At 35.9% G+C, this 14700-nt stretch overlaps 2 protein-coding genes across 2 annotated transcripts; one reads left to right on the top strand and one right to left on the bottom strand.

The window, feature by feature from the left end:
* The first annotated feature begins 3495 nt into the window (after positions 1–3495).
* On the top strand, positions 3496–7339 carry LOC122308889. The gene is made up of 5 exons (XM_043122165.1): positions 3496–3656; positions 3782–3920; positions 5537–5845; positions 6529–6659; positions 7050–7339. Exons 1-4 carry the CDS (start codon positions 3586–3588, stop codon positions 6643–6645), a joined length of 636 nt encoding a protein of 211 aa, XP_042978099.1. The 5' UTR covers positions 3496–3585; the 3' UTR covers positions 6646–6659; positions 7050–7339.
* A 1496-nt stretch (positions 7340–8835) lies between these two features.
* LOC122310616 (serine/threonine-protein phosphatase PP2A catalytic subunit-like) lies at positions 8836–14297 on the bottom strand. Its single transcript, XM_043124679.1, has 6 exons — positions 13595–14297; positions 11400–11514; positions 10462–10570; positions 10309–10386; positions 9659–9850; positions 8836–9274 (listed from the first exon to the last, which is right to left on the bottom strand). Exons 1-6 carry the CDS (start codon positions 13845–13847, stop codon positions 9101–9103), a joined length of 921 nt encoding a protein of 306 aa, XP_042980613.1. The 5' UTR covers positions 13848–14297; the 3' UTR covers positions 8836–9100.
* Between the last annotated feature and the right edge of the window lie 403 nt (positions 14298–14700).

Raw genomic sequence — 14700 nt, 5'->3', positions numbered from 1 at the left:
TGTACCAATCATTAGAGAAATCATTTTTCCAGTTTGAGCATTATTGGTACTTGTTGAAGAACCAACCTAAATGGATTTGGCATCGCACAAAGAAGGATCCAAATCAAAGGTCAATGATGTCCTCGTCCCTGACCTCGACTCGATGTTCGAGATCTACAATATACTCAGTTTTTGATCTCGAGGCGGATAATATTTTGGACAATGACATTATAGAAATTGGAGCGGCCAAAGGGAAGGAAAGCTGAGAAAGGAAAATGAAAGGCCCAAAGCAAGCTAGCAAATGAGATTGTTGTGCTAAGCAAGTTGAAGTATACACTTCTGGAGGGTATAAACTTCTGGAGGAGTCACGTGCTCAGGAGAAATATTTTTTTGCCTTAAGGCTGAGAAGATGGAATATGACAAGAAAAAAGAGGGAAATAAAATCTATCAAGAGAACGAAAGACTGAGGTTGGAGGAGGAGAAACTAGAGTTTGCCATGAAAGAAGTGGATCAGCACATTATGATGATGGACATGCATACCTTGCCAGGATGCAGTGGATATATTTCCAGGATCTATAGAGGGAAATTGTGACGAGATATAATGTTGTAGAAGTTTGGATTGATTTGGTTTTTTCATTTCAAAGTTTATTTCTTTAGTTTTTGTTTCATACAATTTTTATGGATGACTGTACTATTTACAATTTCTATTGATGTTGGATGTTATTGATACTGAGATAGGTTAATTTTTTTTGGATGCGGTTAAAGATTTATGCTAGAAGGTTAACAATGTAGCCATTGGATTGTGTGCATTGATACTTTGAAAATAGGAAATTAACTGTTACAATTTAAGAAACTATTACAGATTACCCCCCTAAAATTACATCTCATAATTTCATCTTTTGTTGATGATACATGTCTAGGGAATAGAAATTTGATTAATTCAAATATAGTCACCACTAACATGAAGAAACTACCATTCGATTATGTTGCATGTTTATTGTTGGAAATATAATTTTAATTGATGTTCAATTAGATCTGCTTGGAGTTGATGATATGCTGAACTGTCTTTAATATGATGATAACGCTGGATGAAGTCCGTAAGCTCGATTATACGATTGTAGGATAGTTTTGGGACTTTATCATCAAGTTGATCATATTCAATGTTCGGACCTTGACTATCATCATGCTCGTCTTCAATGATCATGTTATGTAAAATAACACATGCTTTCATTATATTTGTTAGCACTTTGACTTTGAACATTCGGGAATATCCACGAATGATTGCAAATCATTGTTGAAGTACCCCTCATGCGTGCTCGACATCTTTTCTTACGGATTCTTGTGCTGCGGCAAAATTTTTCTTCTTATTCCTTTGTGGTGATGGAATGGTATTCACTAAAGTTGATTACTTTGGATAAATACTATTTGCCCAATACCCTATAATGTAGTCGTTGCCATTGATTATGTAATTGACTGGAGGAGCACGCCCTTGAACAAGTTTCGTGAAAATAGAATATCTCTATTTATGTCATTATGTGAACCGGGCATATCAAAAGATGCATACCATATCTAGAGATCATATGAATCAACTACTTCTAAAATAATAGTTAGTTCATGGATGTGGTCGGAATACATACTTTTCCAGACAGCGAGATAATTTTTTCACTTCTAATGCATGCAATCAATGCTTCCCAACATTCATGAGAATCCTTATTGTTTACCAACCGCAAGCAATTGAACAATATTATTGGCATTTAGAGAGTTCAAATATTCATATGAAAAAATACTTACGATTGTCTTCATGAATTTTTTAAGGCTCTTTATCGCAGTGCTTTCATAAATACGTATATATTCATCTATAAAACCTCTAGTAACCTCATACACCAGCATTCTAAGTGTTGTGATTATATTTTGCATAGAAAATAAATCGAGTCTTTTGGCATTTTCTCTTCTCTGGATGAAATACGACTCGTAAGCCTCTACCTCATTTAGAGTACGAGAAATAGAAGACGTTTCATCTAAAATCTTATTCAAAATAGATTCGAAGGATATACTGGATTTTCAGTGAAATAATCGTGAAATAGGCACTCAGACCCTTGAATATGATCACATCAAATAAACTTACGACATTGGCGATTGCCACGATGTCTCGATAATTGTCCATCGACCTTGTCATTAAGAACAATATCCAGCTCATCTTCAAAGGATATGTATGTGAGCAATTTGCAAAAAGAAGGAATGAGCCATTTGATGAAGGGAGTGAGAGATCTGGGGGAATGCTGGATTTCGGTTCTTTAGATCAAATGAGACTTGAGTTTATGAGAATGGGAATGCAAATAGAAGACTTATTTATAGAAGAACATGTTACCATTACATATAGGACAAAAACTGTTACCGTTGGAAAAAAGACAAAAAAAAAAAAGTTACGATTAAAGAAAGGACAAAGAATGTTACTATTCTAGGTAGGAATTCAAAATGTTATCATTGGAAAAGTATGAAAAATGTTACCATTACAGAAATTACAAAAAATGTAACCGTTGGAGAAATGATAATTTTTTTTTTTTTTTTTTATCGCTAATACTTAGATAGGTATTACCATTAAAGAAACTGATAAAAATATTACCATTATATGAAAATGAAAAAATGTTACCGTTAGACAAATGTAAATAAAATATTATTCAAGTATATGTAGACAAAATCATATCAAACAATACCATCACGTTGGAAAATGCACATATTAAAAAAATTATTATTTTATAATACAGATGTTGGTTTGAAAAATAATACTGTATCTAGGAGTCAAAATCTTATAAGTATTTCATAGAATATGATATTTGAAAAGAAAATAAGATAAAAGAGTTAATAATTAAGTTTGTAAATGGAAGTGAGAAAAAAATAATAAAAAAAATAGAGAAATAATAATTTAATATGATAGATAAATGATGATGAGTGGGATGTGAAGGTTTTTTAAAAGATGAATAAAATTTAAGAAAAAATTTTAAAAATGTAATTTTTAGTTAAATTATAAGAAATGAGATGAGAATGCTTTAAAGCACATTATCAAATATTTTTATTTACATGGTATTGGGCAGAAAAGGAAAAGAGTTATCTGTATATTTTGTTAGACAACACAATAGAAAGTAAAAAGTGAAAGAGGATAATTCTGTTAAAAGGCTCAATTATTCATCTGAAGTTGTTAGATACGAATTTGTTTAAGATTCTAACCATTAAGATCCTAATATTTCCCTACACTTTCAAATCCAACATTCTATCAATACTAATTTTAAACACCCCGTCATTCATCCAAAAGCCAAACTATTAAATGCTAATTGTGTTAAAATTTTACTTATGATTTCTTGCATCACATCTCAATTCGTTTATTCTTCTATTTTAACACACCAAAATGTCATATGTAAATATATATATATATATATATATTTAAATAAAAAAAATGATAAATAATATGTTGATACGTAAAAAGACAAAAAAAAAAAAAAAAAAAAAAAAAAACCTTTAGAATTAAAAATCCAGAAAATTTGTGAGTAAACTGTAAAGCCCAGCAGAAGCAGAAAGAAGGGAAGAAGCAGAAGCAGCAAGAAAAATAGAATGTTTCCAAATTCACCGCTTCTCCTACTCGTCTTCCTCTCTATCACTCTTCAAACCCTAGGGTTTCCAACGTAATCTTTTTTTTATATAATTTTGCACACACCCACTCTCCTATACACCATATATGTAATAAATCCGATCTAGTGCAATTTTGAAAATATTTCTTAATGCAATTTGTAATCTGATTTTCCGGCAGGATTGGTGGAAGTGGCGGAACTCAGAAAGGGATTGACCGCAGATTTCTGCTGAGTTTCAGAGAAACCCCTCGTGGAAGTAACGCTACCTATAATTGCGATCCTTCCGGTCTCTGCGTTCCCTGCCTCTACTCTGAAAAGGTTTTATTTTTATTTTTTTCTCATTTTATTTGGAAATACAATTTGTTGGTATTTTTTAATAGATTGTATTTGAGTAAGATTTTTTTATAGATGACGTTGAATTCTTCAAATCTGTTGAGGAAGGATTATGCGAATCTTCTTTGTTGAGGAAGTTTTAAACGAAATCCTTCAAGATTGTTTTAACGGATAAGAAAAAATCATGGAAAGCCGTTTGGTATATTTCGGTAGTTTTCTAGAATCTAGTAGGGACATTAACGGCATTTGAATTTTGAAAAGATACTAACTTTACTAACGTATAGTATTTTTTTTTGGAAATAAAAATTTTGGCTGCCTTTATTCTTATTAATTCCCCATTGCCGTAATATGTCTCCTTTCCATTGTGGTGTTTTTTCTTTCTGTACGAAATAGAGAAAAATCTGTAGAAAGTAAAATTGTAAAGTAGATAATCTTGAGAGTAATTTTTCCAGACAAAAGAGAGGTGTTCTTTTGGTGGACCTTTGGGCTCAATCACTTGTGCAAAATTGGTTCGAGTTATACAACGATTAGTTGGACTGTAGTATCCTGGAGTAGACAAGTTAAGAGGAGGTTTGCTGCACCAGTTCAATTGAAACTTTATATACCGCAGAGGGCTTGAATCTCCTTAAAGAGAGCGAGATTTCCGTGTCTTAGTCCAAACTGGTTTCGTTTGAATATTAATTTCATTTTAGTGTTTATTATATTATTGTGTATTTCACTAACACAATTGTAGCAATTAATTGGTATATGCATGCGTATGATTGTGACTTGATCTACTGTAAATGTGTTCGAGTTACAGATACTGTTTTTGATGATGTGCTGTTAAAATTCTCGGTGAATTAAGGTGTTATGTGACCTGGTGGTCTTAAATTTTCCTGAATTTTCAGTAATACAGAGTCATCTGAATTTACTCAGGGGGATGCTGACCTCTTTGAGTTGTGTTAATGTATTCTATTGGTGTATTGAATGTGAAATCTTTTGGCAAACTATAAACCAATTGAATGATAAGGTGGGTCTCCTCGCATATTGTGAATTTTTCAGTGATAGTAAGGTGCAATGGTGAAAAAAACAGAATTAGATTTAGAGGTTGGAATGCCCTATGAAAATCGAGCCAGTTTCTGTAACTTTGATGCTAAACTTTTACCCTCGGTAATTCCTCATAACAATCAATCCTAGACCCATGACACCAACTTTAGTAGGACTCAGGTCATGTAAGGTTAACAATATGCATGTGTTACATTTCATCCCCCCTCCTGCTGCCCTCCCCATACCAAAAGGAGTCCTTGTGAAGCCTCTATACCCTTCCTTAATTCAATTGCCATCAGGATGTGGAGAATGAACATACTATAGGCAGGCATGTGTACTAAAGTGCCCTGGATTCCTTCTATGAAGCACAGTATTTTTTTTTCGTCGACTTTATCTTTTTTCTGACCAGTCTGTTATAGCTTCTGAACCAATTTTGTTTTGTAAGATGTAACTAAAGGATGCATTCAAGAGGAAATTTTCAGACCATATCCCATTTGAGTGTTTTGCACGTCATTCCATTGACCTATATGGAATGCATTAGCACTTACCTTTCTTTTCCTTTTTCTTCTTTGTAGAATGATGTAAAATATCGATGCAGTGAGACTGGTTATCGTATTCCTTTTAAGTGCTTAGAAATTGAAGATAATTCAAAGGACACAAATGTTAAAAGTCCTCATAACAGCCGATCTACTCTGGAAACCTCTGACAACGATCCAAAATTAGATGGAGTATTGCCTGATGCTGGAGAGCTTACCAGTTCAATGAGACATAGGGGTTTACTGGTTGACCCATCAGCAGTAAAGAGTGGACTGCAAGCTTATATTACTTATAGAAGCTGTATGGTACCTGTTAGCGAAGAGAAGTTATCAGTTCTTGGGTTTGAGGTATGTGTTTGTTGTCTTCTGGTACCCCTCTTTGATCATAGTATGTGATTAGTTCATACACTTGATTACTTTAGCAAAAATAAAGAACAAAATGGATACAGGTTAAAGGGTGTCCTATTTGCATGCAATCAATCAGATCTTCTGTCCGGGTCTATTTGGTTCTGGTTAGTTGCAATCCTTTAATTTCACCCGAAATGTGCACTATATCCTTATAGATACGTAGGAAAAGCCCTACCATATTCCACCACAAATTACATTTGCTGTCACATTCATGAATGGTTTGGAAAATTATCAACTAAAAGATTTTTTTTTTTCATTTTCGGCATTGATTTTTTTTCTTGGCTATTGTAGTCTTTGATTGCTATGATGTTTCTTCACTTTGAACTTATATTTATCACAAGCACAGGGCTTCTGTATTGTGATTCATGTTTTTTATTTTCTCTGATTGTTGTGATCACATTAAGTTGCATGAAAGTTTATCTCTCTCTGACAAGATATCTGTGTCTCTCCTGAGCACCAGTTAACTTTCGAATTGGTGCATTTCAATATATTAATGGATGGATAAAAACATTGCAGATGATATGCATGCTCTATTAAATTTGTGTTTTCCCTGCATGTATAAAAAACGAAGAACCTGACTACATGTCTGTGTTAATGACTATTTACTCTACCATTATGGACAGGGGATTGTGCTGTGTTTATTTCTCATTGGCAGTTCAGTTGTATACTTCAGAAGAAAGCGGACTACTGCCATGACAAGTTTTGGAGGAGGGAGGATCCAGACCAACTCTAGGTTTTAATTCAGATACATTTGGTACGTAACCAATTCTTAACAGTCACTAAGTAATGTAGGCTATTAATTTTAGAAAGAATAAGCCAAGTTTTCATTATTTTCTACACACTTTGTTTCTCTTTCTTTGTATTGCCTGTCAGTGGCAAAATGATCTCTCTCTTACTTTTTCCCCTCTGCAATACAATGAGTGATATTGACGCAAGGGTGTTGCATGTTCATTTTTGTTCTGGTAAGTTATTCATTTGTGTTCCAACAATCATTAATTTTCCATGTAAGGTAAAGTTTTTAATCTTTATATGCTAACCCTGAGAGAGATGTCATCTTGTGTTTATGGCCTCCACGTGTGTCGATGCTGATTAATATAACGATTTTTCCTTACATTGATTACATTCTTTTCTACCTGAGGAATAGGTCTGGGAAGGTTCGAGATTCTGGTTCATCATATGTGTAAGATATGTATGGAACTTCGGATGACATGGGATAATGAAATTCTTGTATCGTTGGGAAGGATAAATATGGAAGACCTGTAAACCGGTGCAAATTAATATATATATATATATAGAATAAAAAGAAGGGTGCATTTATCTGTATATATATTTACTACACGACTTGTTAAAATCTGGGTGATTCTCTTCAACATGTTAGCATTTGGATTTTGGACAAGAGAGAATGCATCATTAATATCATTATTATTCTGTTTCTATGGGCGCATCATATTATGTCATTCTCATAAATGTGTATGCAAGAAGCAAGGATATCTGAGAATTGGTCTCTTCCCAATAAGTCGTAAACTACTGTCCAAATACTGAGTAAAGCCTCAAGATTTTATGAGTTTTTTCCTCTCTCTCTCTCTCTCTCTCTCTCTCTCTCTCTCTCTCTCTCTCTCTCTCTCTCACACACACACACACACACACACACACACACACACACACTTTCCTCTTCACTTCCCCTATCTTCTTCATTATCTCTATCCATCTCCCTCCACCCGCCACCTCATTTTTCTCCTCTCTTACCTATCTCACTTTACCACACCTATGCTACCATCATCAACCTCAATACCTTCAGCTTACATGGCTCCCCAATATAATAAATACGGTAGAAATCTAGCCTCAGATCTAGATCCAAACTTTATATATCCAAATCCAATATCTTTTTATCCTGATCTTATGGTTGGAGTCTCCCTCTCTGTGGGTGACTTCTCAATAATTGAAGGTTTATATCTTTCGTTCTGTACAAGGTTGGGGTGGAGATGGTGGCAAGTTTGTAGTGGTGGCACAACTTATGACTTTACAGAGAATAAAAATTAAAAGATTGGCCTAATAGAATTGGAACCTATTGAAATCTTATAAAGAGTAAGAATTGGAACCTCATTGGAATCTTATGACTTCTCATTTCCAAGCAATGTAAAATATCATATATCACCTACCATTATCCTTATTATATGGGGTATTTCATTACAATTTATAAAATTTTTGATAGGTCCACTCGACGACTAACATTGAAGGATTTTTTTCAAGATAAGCCAAATTAAAATAGATTGGTGCCTCTTACAAGGGTCATTGACCGAGACATAAAGTACCATTTAATCTTTGCCTCTCGAACACGAGATGAATTTCAACGTTCTGGGTCTCTGGCTCAGTTGTGATCATTTCCATCCAGACCTTCCTCTTACACCACGTCAGCTTTTACATGGTTTGTCTTCATCCATTTTTTAGCTCTCATATTCTCCTTCGATACATTTCTTCCAGTATTTTCTGCCTAAAATCATCAAGAGAGGCTTTGATAGGGCTTTAAATACTCCTTCCACTCAGCCCTAGCACATATCATTAGTATTAAAGGAGAGGTAGTTGATGGAGATGCGACTGCTCCCGGATAAAACGATGGAGCCTTTATGAACTGAATCACTTGCGCCCCGTCATTTTGCTGAGAGGGATGTGATCCCAAATATATTGTTATCGTCGGTACGAATTTAGAGTCTTAACGTTTTGAAGTTTGAACAAATGCAGCGGAACCGTCTGCCTACAACTCGTTCTACTTTTGCAAAATTGTATTTTATGAGCTTTGGGAACGCTCAATAACTTCTCTCTCTCTCTCTCTCTCTCTCTCTCTAATGGCACGCTGGGAACTCCGAACTGTAGTTCAAGAAAACAACAACCGTTTAAAAAAAAATCTGCTTGTCTAACTTAATCTGGCAAAATTACACAACAAATACACGATGTTATTGCCGCTACCTCCTCGGAAAATATACAAGAAAACAGGCCATCGGTGGCTCCTGTCAGTTCTCCTATGAGTTTCTTGAGAAAATCAATAAAGCAGCAGTAGCAGCACAAACTCGAAACAAAAAGAATCATGTTGACGATAACCCTCAACTTAAACAACAGAACTCCTCTTTTTAAAAGAAAACACATCTACAATAACACAGCAGAAAACAGGGATTACAAGCAGCAGGCAGAAATATAAAATTACAAAAAATAATCAGGCGTCTTGCGTGTGGTGTCTGGCTCAATTTGCCGAGGGGCTGGATCAAACTGCAGAAAATTCTGGTCCATATTCTCCCCTATCTCGAGTATTGCAGCCATATTCCCACAACGGTAACAATAGTTCGGAGCACTAAATACAGTCACCACGTTCTTTTCCTATAAAACAAATTGACACAAAAAGTGAACATATGTGCACTGGATAAAAGATGAGAAAAATTATACCTTACCCCTCCAAACTTCCATTCCTTCTGCAATATGACTTCCAAATTTGTCACTTAAATGGTGTCACTTAACCCCCAATTCAAACATATGTCACATTTCGTCCATTTTAATGATCATATTGTAACAAGAGCATACATTGAAACTTATGTTTTATTTTATTTTTATTTTTATTTTTTATCAGTAGACACATTGTAACCTATGTTTTAAACTAAGAGACTGGCATCTTTTATAATTGGAAGTCATATCACAAAATGAGTGGTAGTTCGGGAAAGAAAATTGTAATCCCCCCAGTATTTTAATCCCATCGGCTTCACACACCTGACACCAGTTGTACCCTTCCATTACTAGCTGGTGGGCTCTTGAAATGAGTGTCAGCCCATTGGTATGATTGAACTGAGCAGCTATATCCTGCCCAAATGTATAACCAGCACCACGTGGAGAAATTCCCCATCCACAGCGGTCATCTGGATCAGACCACAAGAGATCACACATTGGTCCTTCGTGTGGAACCTGCTCGTGGACAGACAAGGGCGTTATGAAGCGCATAAAAAATGCAAAATAGAACGTCATAAATATAATTACACAAATTATGCAATAACTGCCATGCATGCACAATATGATTACCATGGGTAGGAAATGAGGAGAATTAAATTGCAGTCATTTTGACATACATTGCTAGAAGAACGACAGGGGAACATTATTGACAAAAATTCAAACAGGTAAGTCTCCATAAAAAATAAAACAGTAATAGCATTCTATCAATATAATGCGCTATATTTGCAGGGATGGATTTAAAAGTTAACAAAGAGATCAGACTTCTGACATAATGATGCCCTGATCTTTAACATTTTTGCAAAATGTAATCCAACACAAATAAAAACTAGAAAATATCAGACGTGTCTTCCGTGAAAATGTTTTTTTATAGGTGTCTTCCATGAAAAATGTAATACATGCAATGATGCACATACCTCTTGTATACGGTCCAAGGCTCGAATATTATCTAACGTATCCAAAGATGGTGAAAGACCTCCATGCAAACAGAAGACCTACAACAATAATGTTAAGTCAGAAGCTGTTATGAAATTAATGAAGTGGTGATCAGCAATATATCCAAATCAAACCTGACTCTCAATAAGGGCCGTGAGGGGCAGATAATCAAATAAGTCAGTAAAGTACTTCCACACATTGGCATTTCCATATTTTCTCAAGCATTCGTCATAAAAGCCATACCTGAAAAAGAAAGGAAGGGTAAAAAAAGAAAGCATTCAACAAAATCCACTGAAGTGTGTGCTTGTGAGAGAGTAAAAAAAGCCTTACCGAAGCTAATGGAAGTTCAGTGTTTAAAAACTCACTCTTCATCTATCCCAAATAATTTGTCCAGCCACATGCCATCATAAAGTACATTTATTTTTGCTTAATCCAGGTCATCATAAAGTACATAAATCCATGTCTTTTACCCTTACATTTTTCAGTTATCCATGCAGCACCATTAAGGTTAACAACATCACTCTTTACAGAAAAGTTTCTATTGCAAAAGGCAAACCAGGTGAAACAACTCCCATCTTTTTTGACAAGTGATATCCAACAACTTCCTCTTGTCACTACTTAGAACTATCTTCAGCCACTTCAAATGGGTTCATTGCTTATAGTATTAGATTCTGGCTTGACATTCAACTATTTTGCATCTAACTGATACCAATGAATCACCATGTCACAAATAAGAAACCCAACAAATGCACACCTATTTAGGGGGAGAAAGAAAGATCATCAACCACCCCCACAAACCCAAATTACTTTTTATTTATTTATTTATTAATTTATTTTGGGGGAGAGGGGGGGGGGGGGGGGGGGGGGGGTTGCAAGGGGAGTCTGTAAATCATATCTCCAAGTTCAAGCATAACTAGATGAAAATATGATTCTCATCTCCCATTTGGTAGACGGTGACAGTTGCTGGCATCCATGACCAAGATATATACACATATCTTGTGCTCTGACCAGTATACAATTTAGTTTATCTAATTATCAATCACAGACTGAGAACAACAAGAAAAGTTCTTACACTTGAGTTATTTGCCGGCTCTCATGATTCCCTCGAAGAATTGTGATCCTATCTCTATATCGAACTTTCAGAGCAACCAAAAGTGTGACAGTCTCTACTGAGTAGTACCCACGATCTGCATAGATGTAACCGAGAAGATAAGAAAGGCCAGTATACTCATAAATGTAAAATTTCAACCACCTACGGAAACCAGCAACTCACATAACATAATAGAGCGTTCACTAATAAAGAAGGCAATAGCCTTTGTGAAAGCCTAAAAAGTGGGTGAAGCACAATTCAGCAAATTATCTCAACAATGATGCCGTCCTCTTCCTTGATAACACAAAAACTTATCACATGAATAGCACAATCCAACCTGACATCTCAACATTGATATTGTTCTCTTCATCCTTCCCCCTATATCTTGCAACACCTCCAACTGAAAACACATAATTTATTTGAAATGAAGTTGGACATCTCATAAACATCACAAACATTCACCTCCCATGCACACAACCACTCATGTTACTTCTAATAAAACAGGACTGGATTTCCAGTAAGACAGAAAGTTCTCCTCCTATTACAAAATACATCTTGCATGATACTCTACAAGGGCAGAGGGGCACAATCCTAGTATACATTAAGTATTCAAAAGGATGCATCCAACTAGCACAAAAGAGAGAGCAAGATTTTTTATTCTAGAAAGCCAGTGAAATGGGAGCAGGTGTGTGCAGTCATCCAAACAAAAGGGGGTACTGAATACAATTGGTTTTAACTTTGATATTGTCCTCTCAAGATCTTCAACAGTTTGAACATTGCATTCTTACTAAATGCATCACATCACGCACAGGGAGACCATCCTCCAAAATTCTGAATTTCTATGACTTCCACAAGGGCTCCTCCAGCATGCCAAAAAATTCAATTGATGATGACCCAATCAATCCATAAAAGGCTGAACGTTGCTGCCCATAGTTCTCTACCCAGATCACAATGTAGTCGAAGATGATCAATGATATCCCCATTTTGCTTGCATATTGAACACCAATATGTTATTACAATCTGCCTCTTTCTAAAACTATCTATCATAACAATCTTCCCTAAGTTGGCCATCCAAACAAAGTTACCCTCAAGGGCACCTTATTTTTCACACATTTCCAAGGAAATGATGAGCCAACTGAAGGGATGAGTGCAGTGATAAAGGACTAAGCCTCGAATATCCGCCTTTATAAGAACCAATATACACACATCACCTACATGTTTATAAGCACCAATATATATTTTCTTTACAAAATTATCGATATACCTATATAAGATATAGAACCAATATGTATATATTTTAAAAAAGAACAAAATATTTCTCTTCAATTCTAGCAACCACGACCAAATAAATTAAAGTAACTTCCTCGTTCTCTAGATAAAACATGTATGCCATTGCATATCAGACCTAAACCATATTGCTAATTTGTGGTGCGCAGCATATATACGCAAAATAAGGCAAGTAGAAGCCCTGGTTCAGTTATTTTTTCTCTTTTGCTAAAAGATTTGGCCGCAAAAATTCTTAGCCAAGGCATGCAGGCTCTGCACACCATATATTGGCCACAAAATGTAATTCCCAATCATAACCTGTTAAATATGCTTGGGCATCCTCATCGAGATTTGTACGTGCACGAATCTCAGATACAATACATCTCAAACTTAAAATTTTTCCAGCGGATGGCCACCGGGAAGCCTTAAGCGCTTACCAAACTTCAGTAGTATCTTGCATGCAAGTTTTCATTTAATCAAGCTTTACAGAAAACAATTAATAAAACAAATAAGTAAGGATTAAAATCCATAGCTCACTACAAAGATTTTTTTTTTTTTTTTAACTATTTTTTGTACAAAATTTTCCACTATAATTTTGTTTCCTCCTTACAATTTATTGAGATTGAGCATGAAATACGAAATTTAACATAGAAACTGAATCCTCACAGATCAAACACGCACTTTAAACATAACAACAGACATCGTATTGCATTCTACATCTGAGCAATACATATTCAACCATAAACAGAGGTAAGACATTTCTTCTTTAGTAATTTATGGCTCAACAAGCACCACAAAACCCCGAAATCAAACACATCAGGGCAGAATTGAGAAAATAGAAGAGAGAAGAGGAGGAGGAGGAGGAGGAGGAGGGCCGGGGGTTTGGGGAGAGAACATCTATCGCCACTCACCTACATAATCGCCCATAAAGAGGTAATTGGTATCGGGTGCATTCCCTCCTATGCGAAACAGCTCAATGAGATCGTAGAATTGGCCGTGGATATCACCGCACACCGTCACCGGGCACTTCACCGGCTGCACGTTCCACTCCTCTACCAGAATCGCCCTCGCCTGATCGCAGAGCATCTTCACCTCCGCCTCCGGCAATGGCTTGCACTCCATCAGATGCTCGATCTGACGGTCCAGATCCGCGTTCGAGGGCATCGTTTAAGCCTCTCTCTACCTGTTCCCTTTCAGATCCACACCGCCGAGATCGCCGATTATAAGGATCGAAAGCCGCAAAAAGAAAACCGGCCAAATCGATCTCCGAGTTTTCTGAATTCAGTAGAAACCACAATTCATCGAAAAGCGATCCGAGAAATGATAGGATTAGGGTTTCGAAACGAAACTCGCAGGCGGAGGAAGAAAAGAAGCGTTTCTGGCGATCGGTCGGGGTACGACCTCTCGAGCATTCCTCGCTCTCTGAGCTGTGTTTCTTCAGTGTTCCTCTCTGTTGGGGGAGACCGAGACAAAAAAAATGCAGAAATTAAATCAAAATCGTATTTACGTGAATGAGAAAAAAGAAGAGGGAAATGAAGGAAGGAAGCAAGAGAGTCAAAAAAATAATAAAAGAAAAAAGGTTGCGAAATGAAATGGAAATATAACTCTCAAAATGCAAATGCAAATGTTCAGTTTTTTATAAATAATTTCGTCAAATGGTATTGGTAGGAACGGAGATTTTTTTTTAGTGTCTCCGGTGGCTCCGCCGAGTCAAAATCATAAAGAAGAGAGCGACACGTGTCGCACCAGCTGCATTTTTTGGACGGTTCAAGCGTCGTCAGTTGTCATCAGCAGATTAGGAGAAGGGGCGGACAGCGTTTTCGTTGGTCAATGATCACGGTTTATGAATTTTATTCGGTCCAACACAATACAATACAAACTCAAATGTCATTTTTCTGGACTACGTAGCATCATTTCATTGGATTAATAATGAATCACTTGTATTGGTGAGAATTTTGAAACTTGGAACACATCTGTTTATATGATATAATTTGATTATAATAATAAATTTTAAAAT

Source organism: Carya illinoinensis, chromosome 5 (assembly GCF_018687715.1).
Source record: "Carya illinoinensis cultivar Pawnee chromosome 5, C.illinoinensisPawnee_v1, whole genome shotgun sequence".
Taxonomy (NCBI): domain Eukaryota; kingdom Viridiplantae; phylum Streptophyta; class Magnoliopsida; order Fagales; family Juglandaceae; genus Carya; species Carya illinoinensis.
Note: the sequence above shows the minus strand (reverse complement) of the source record. Positions and strands in the feature narration are given on the sequence as shown.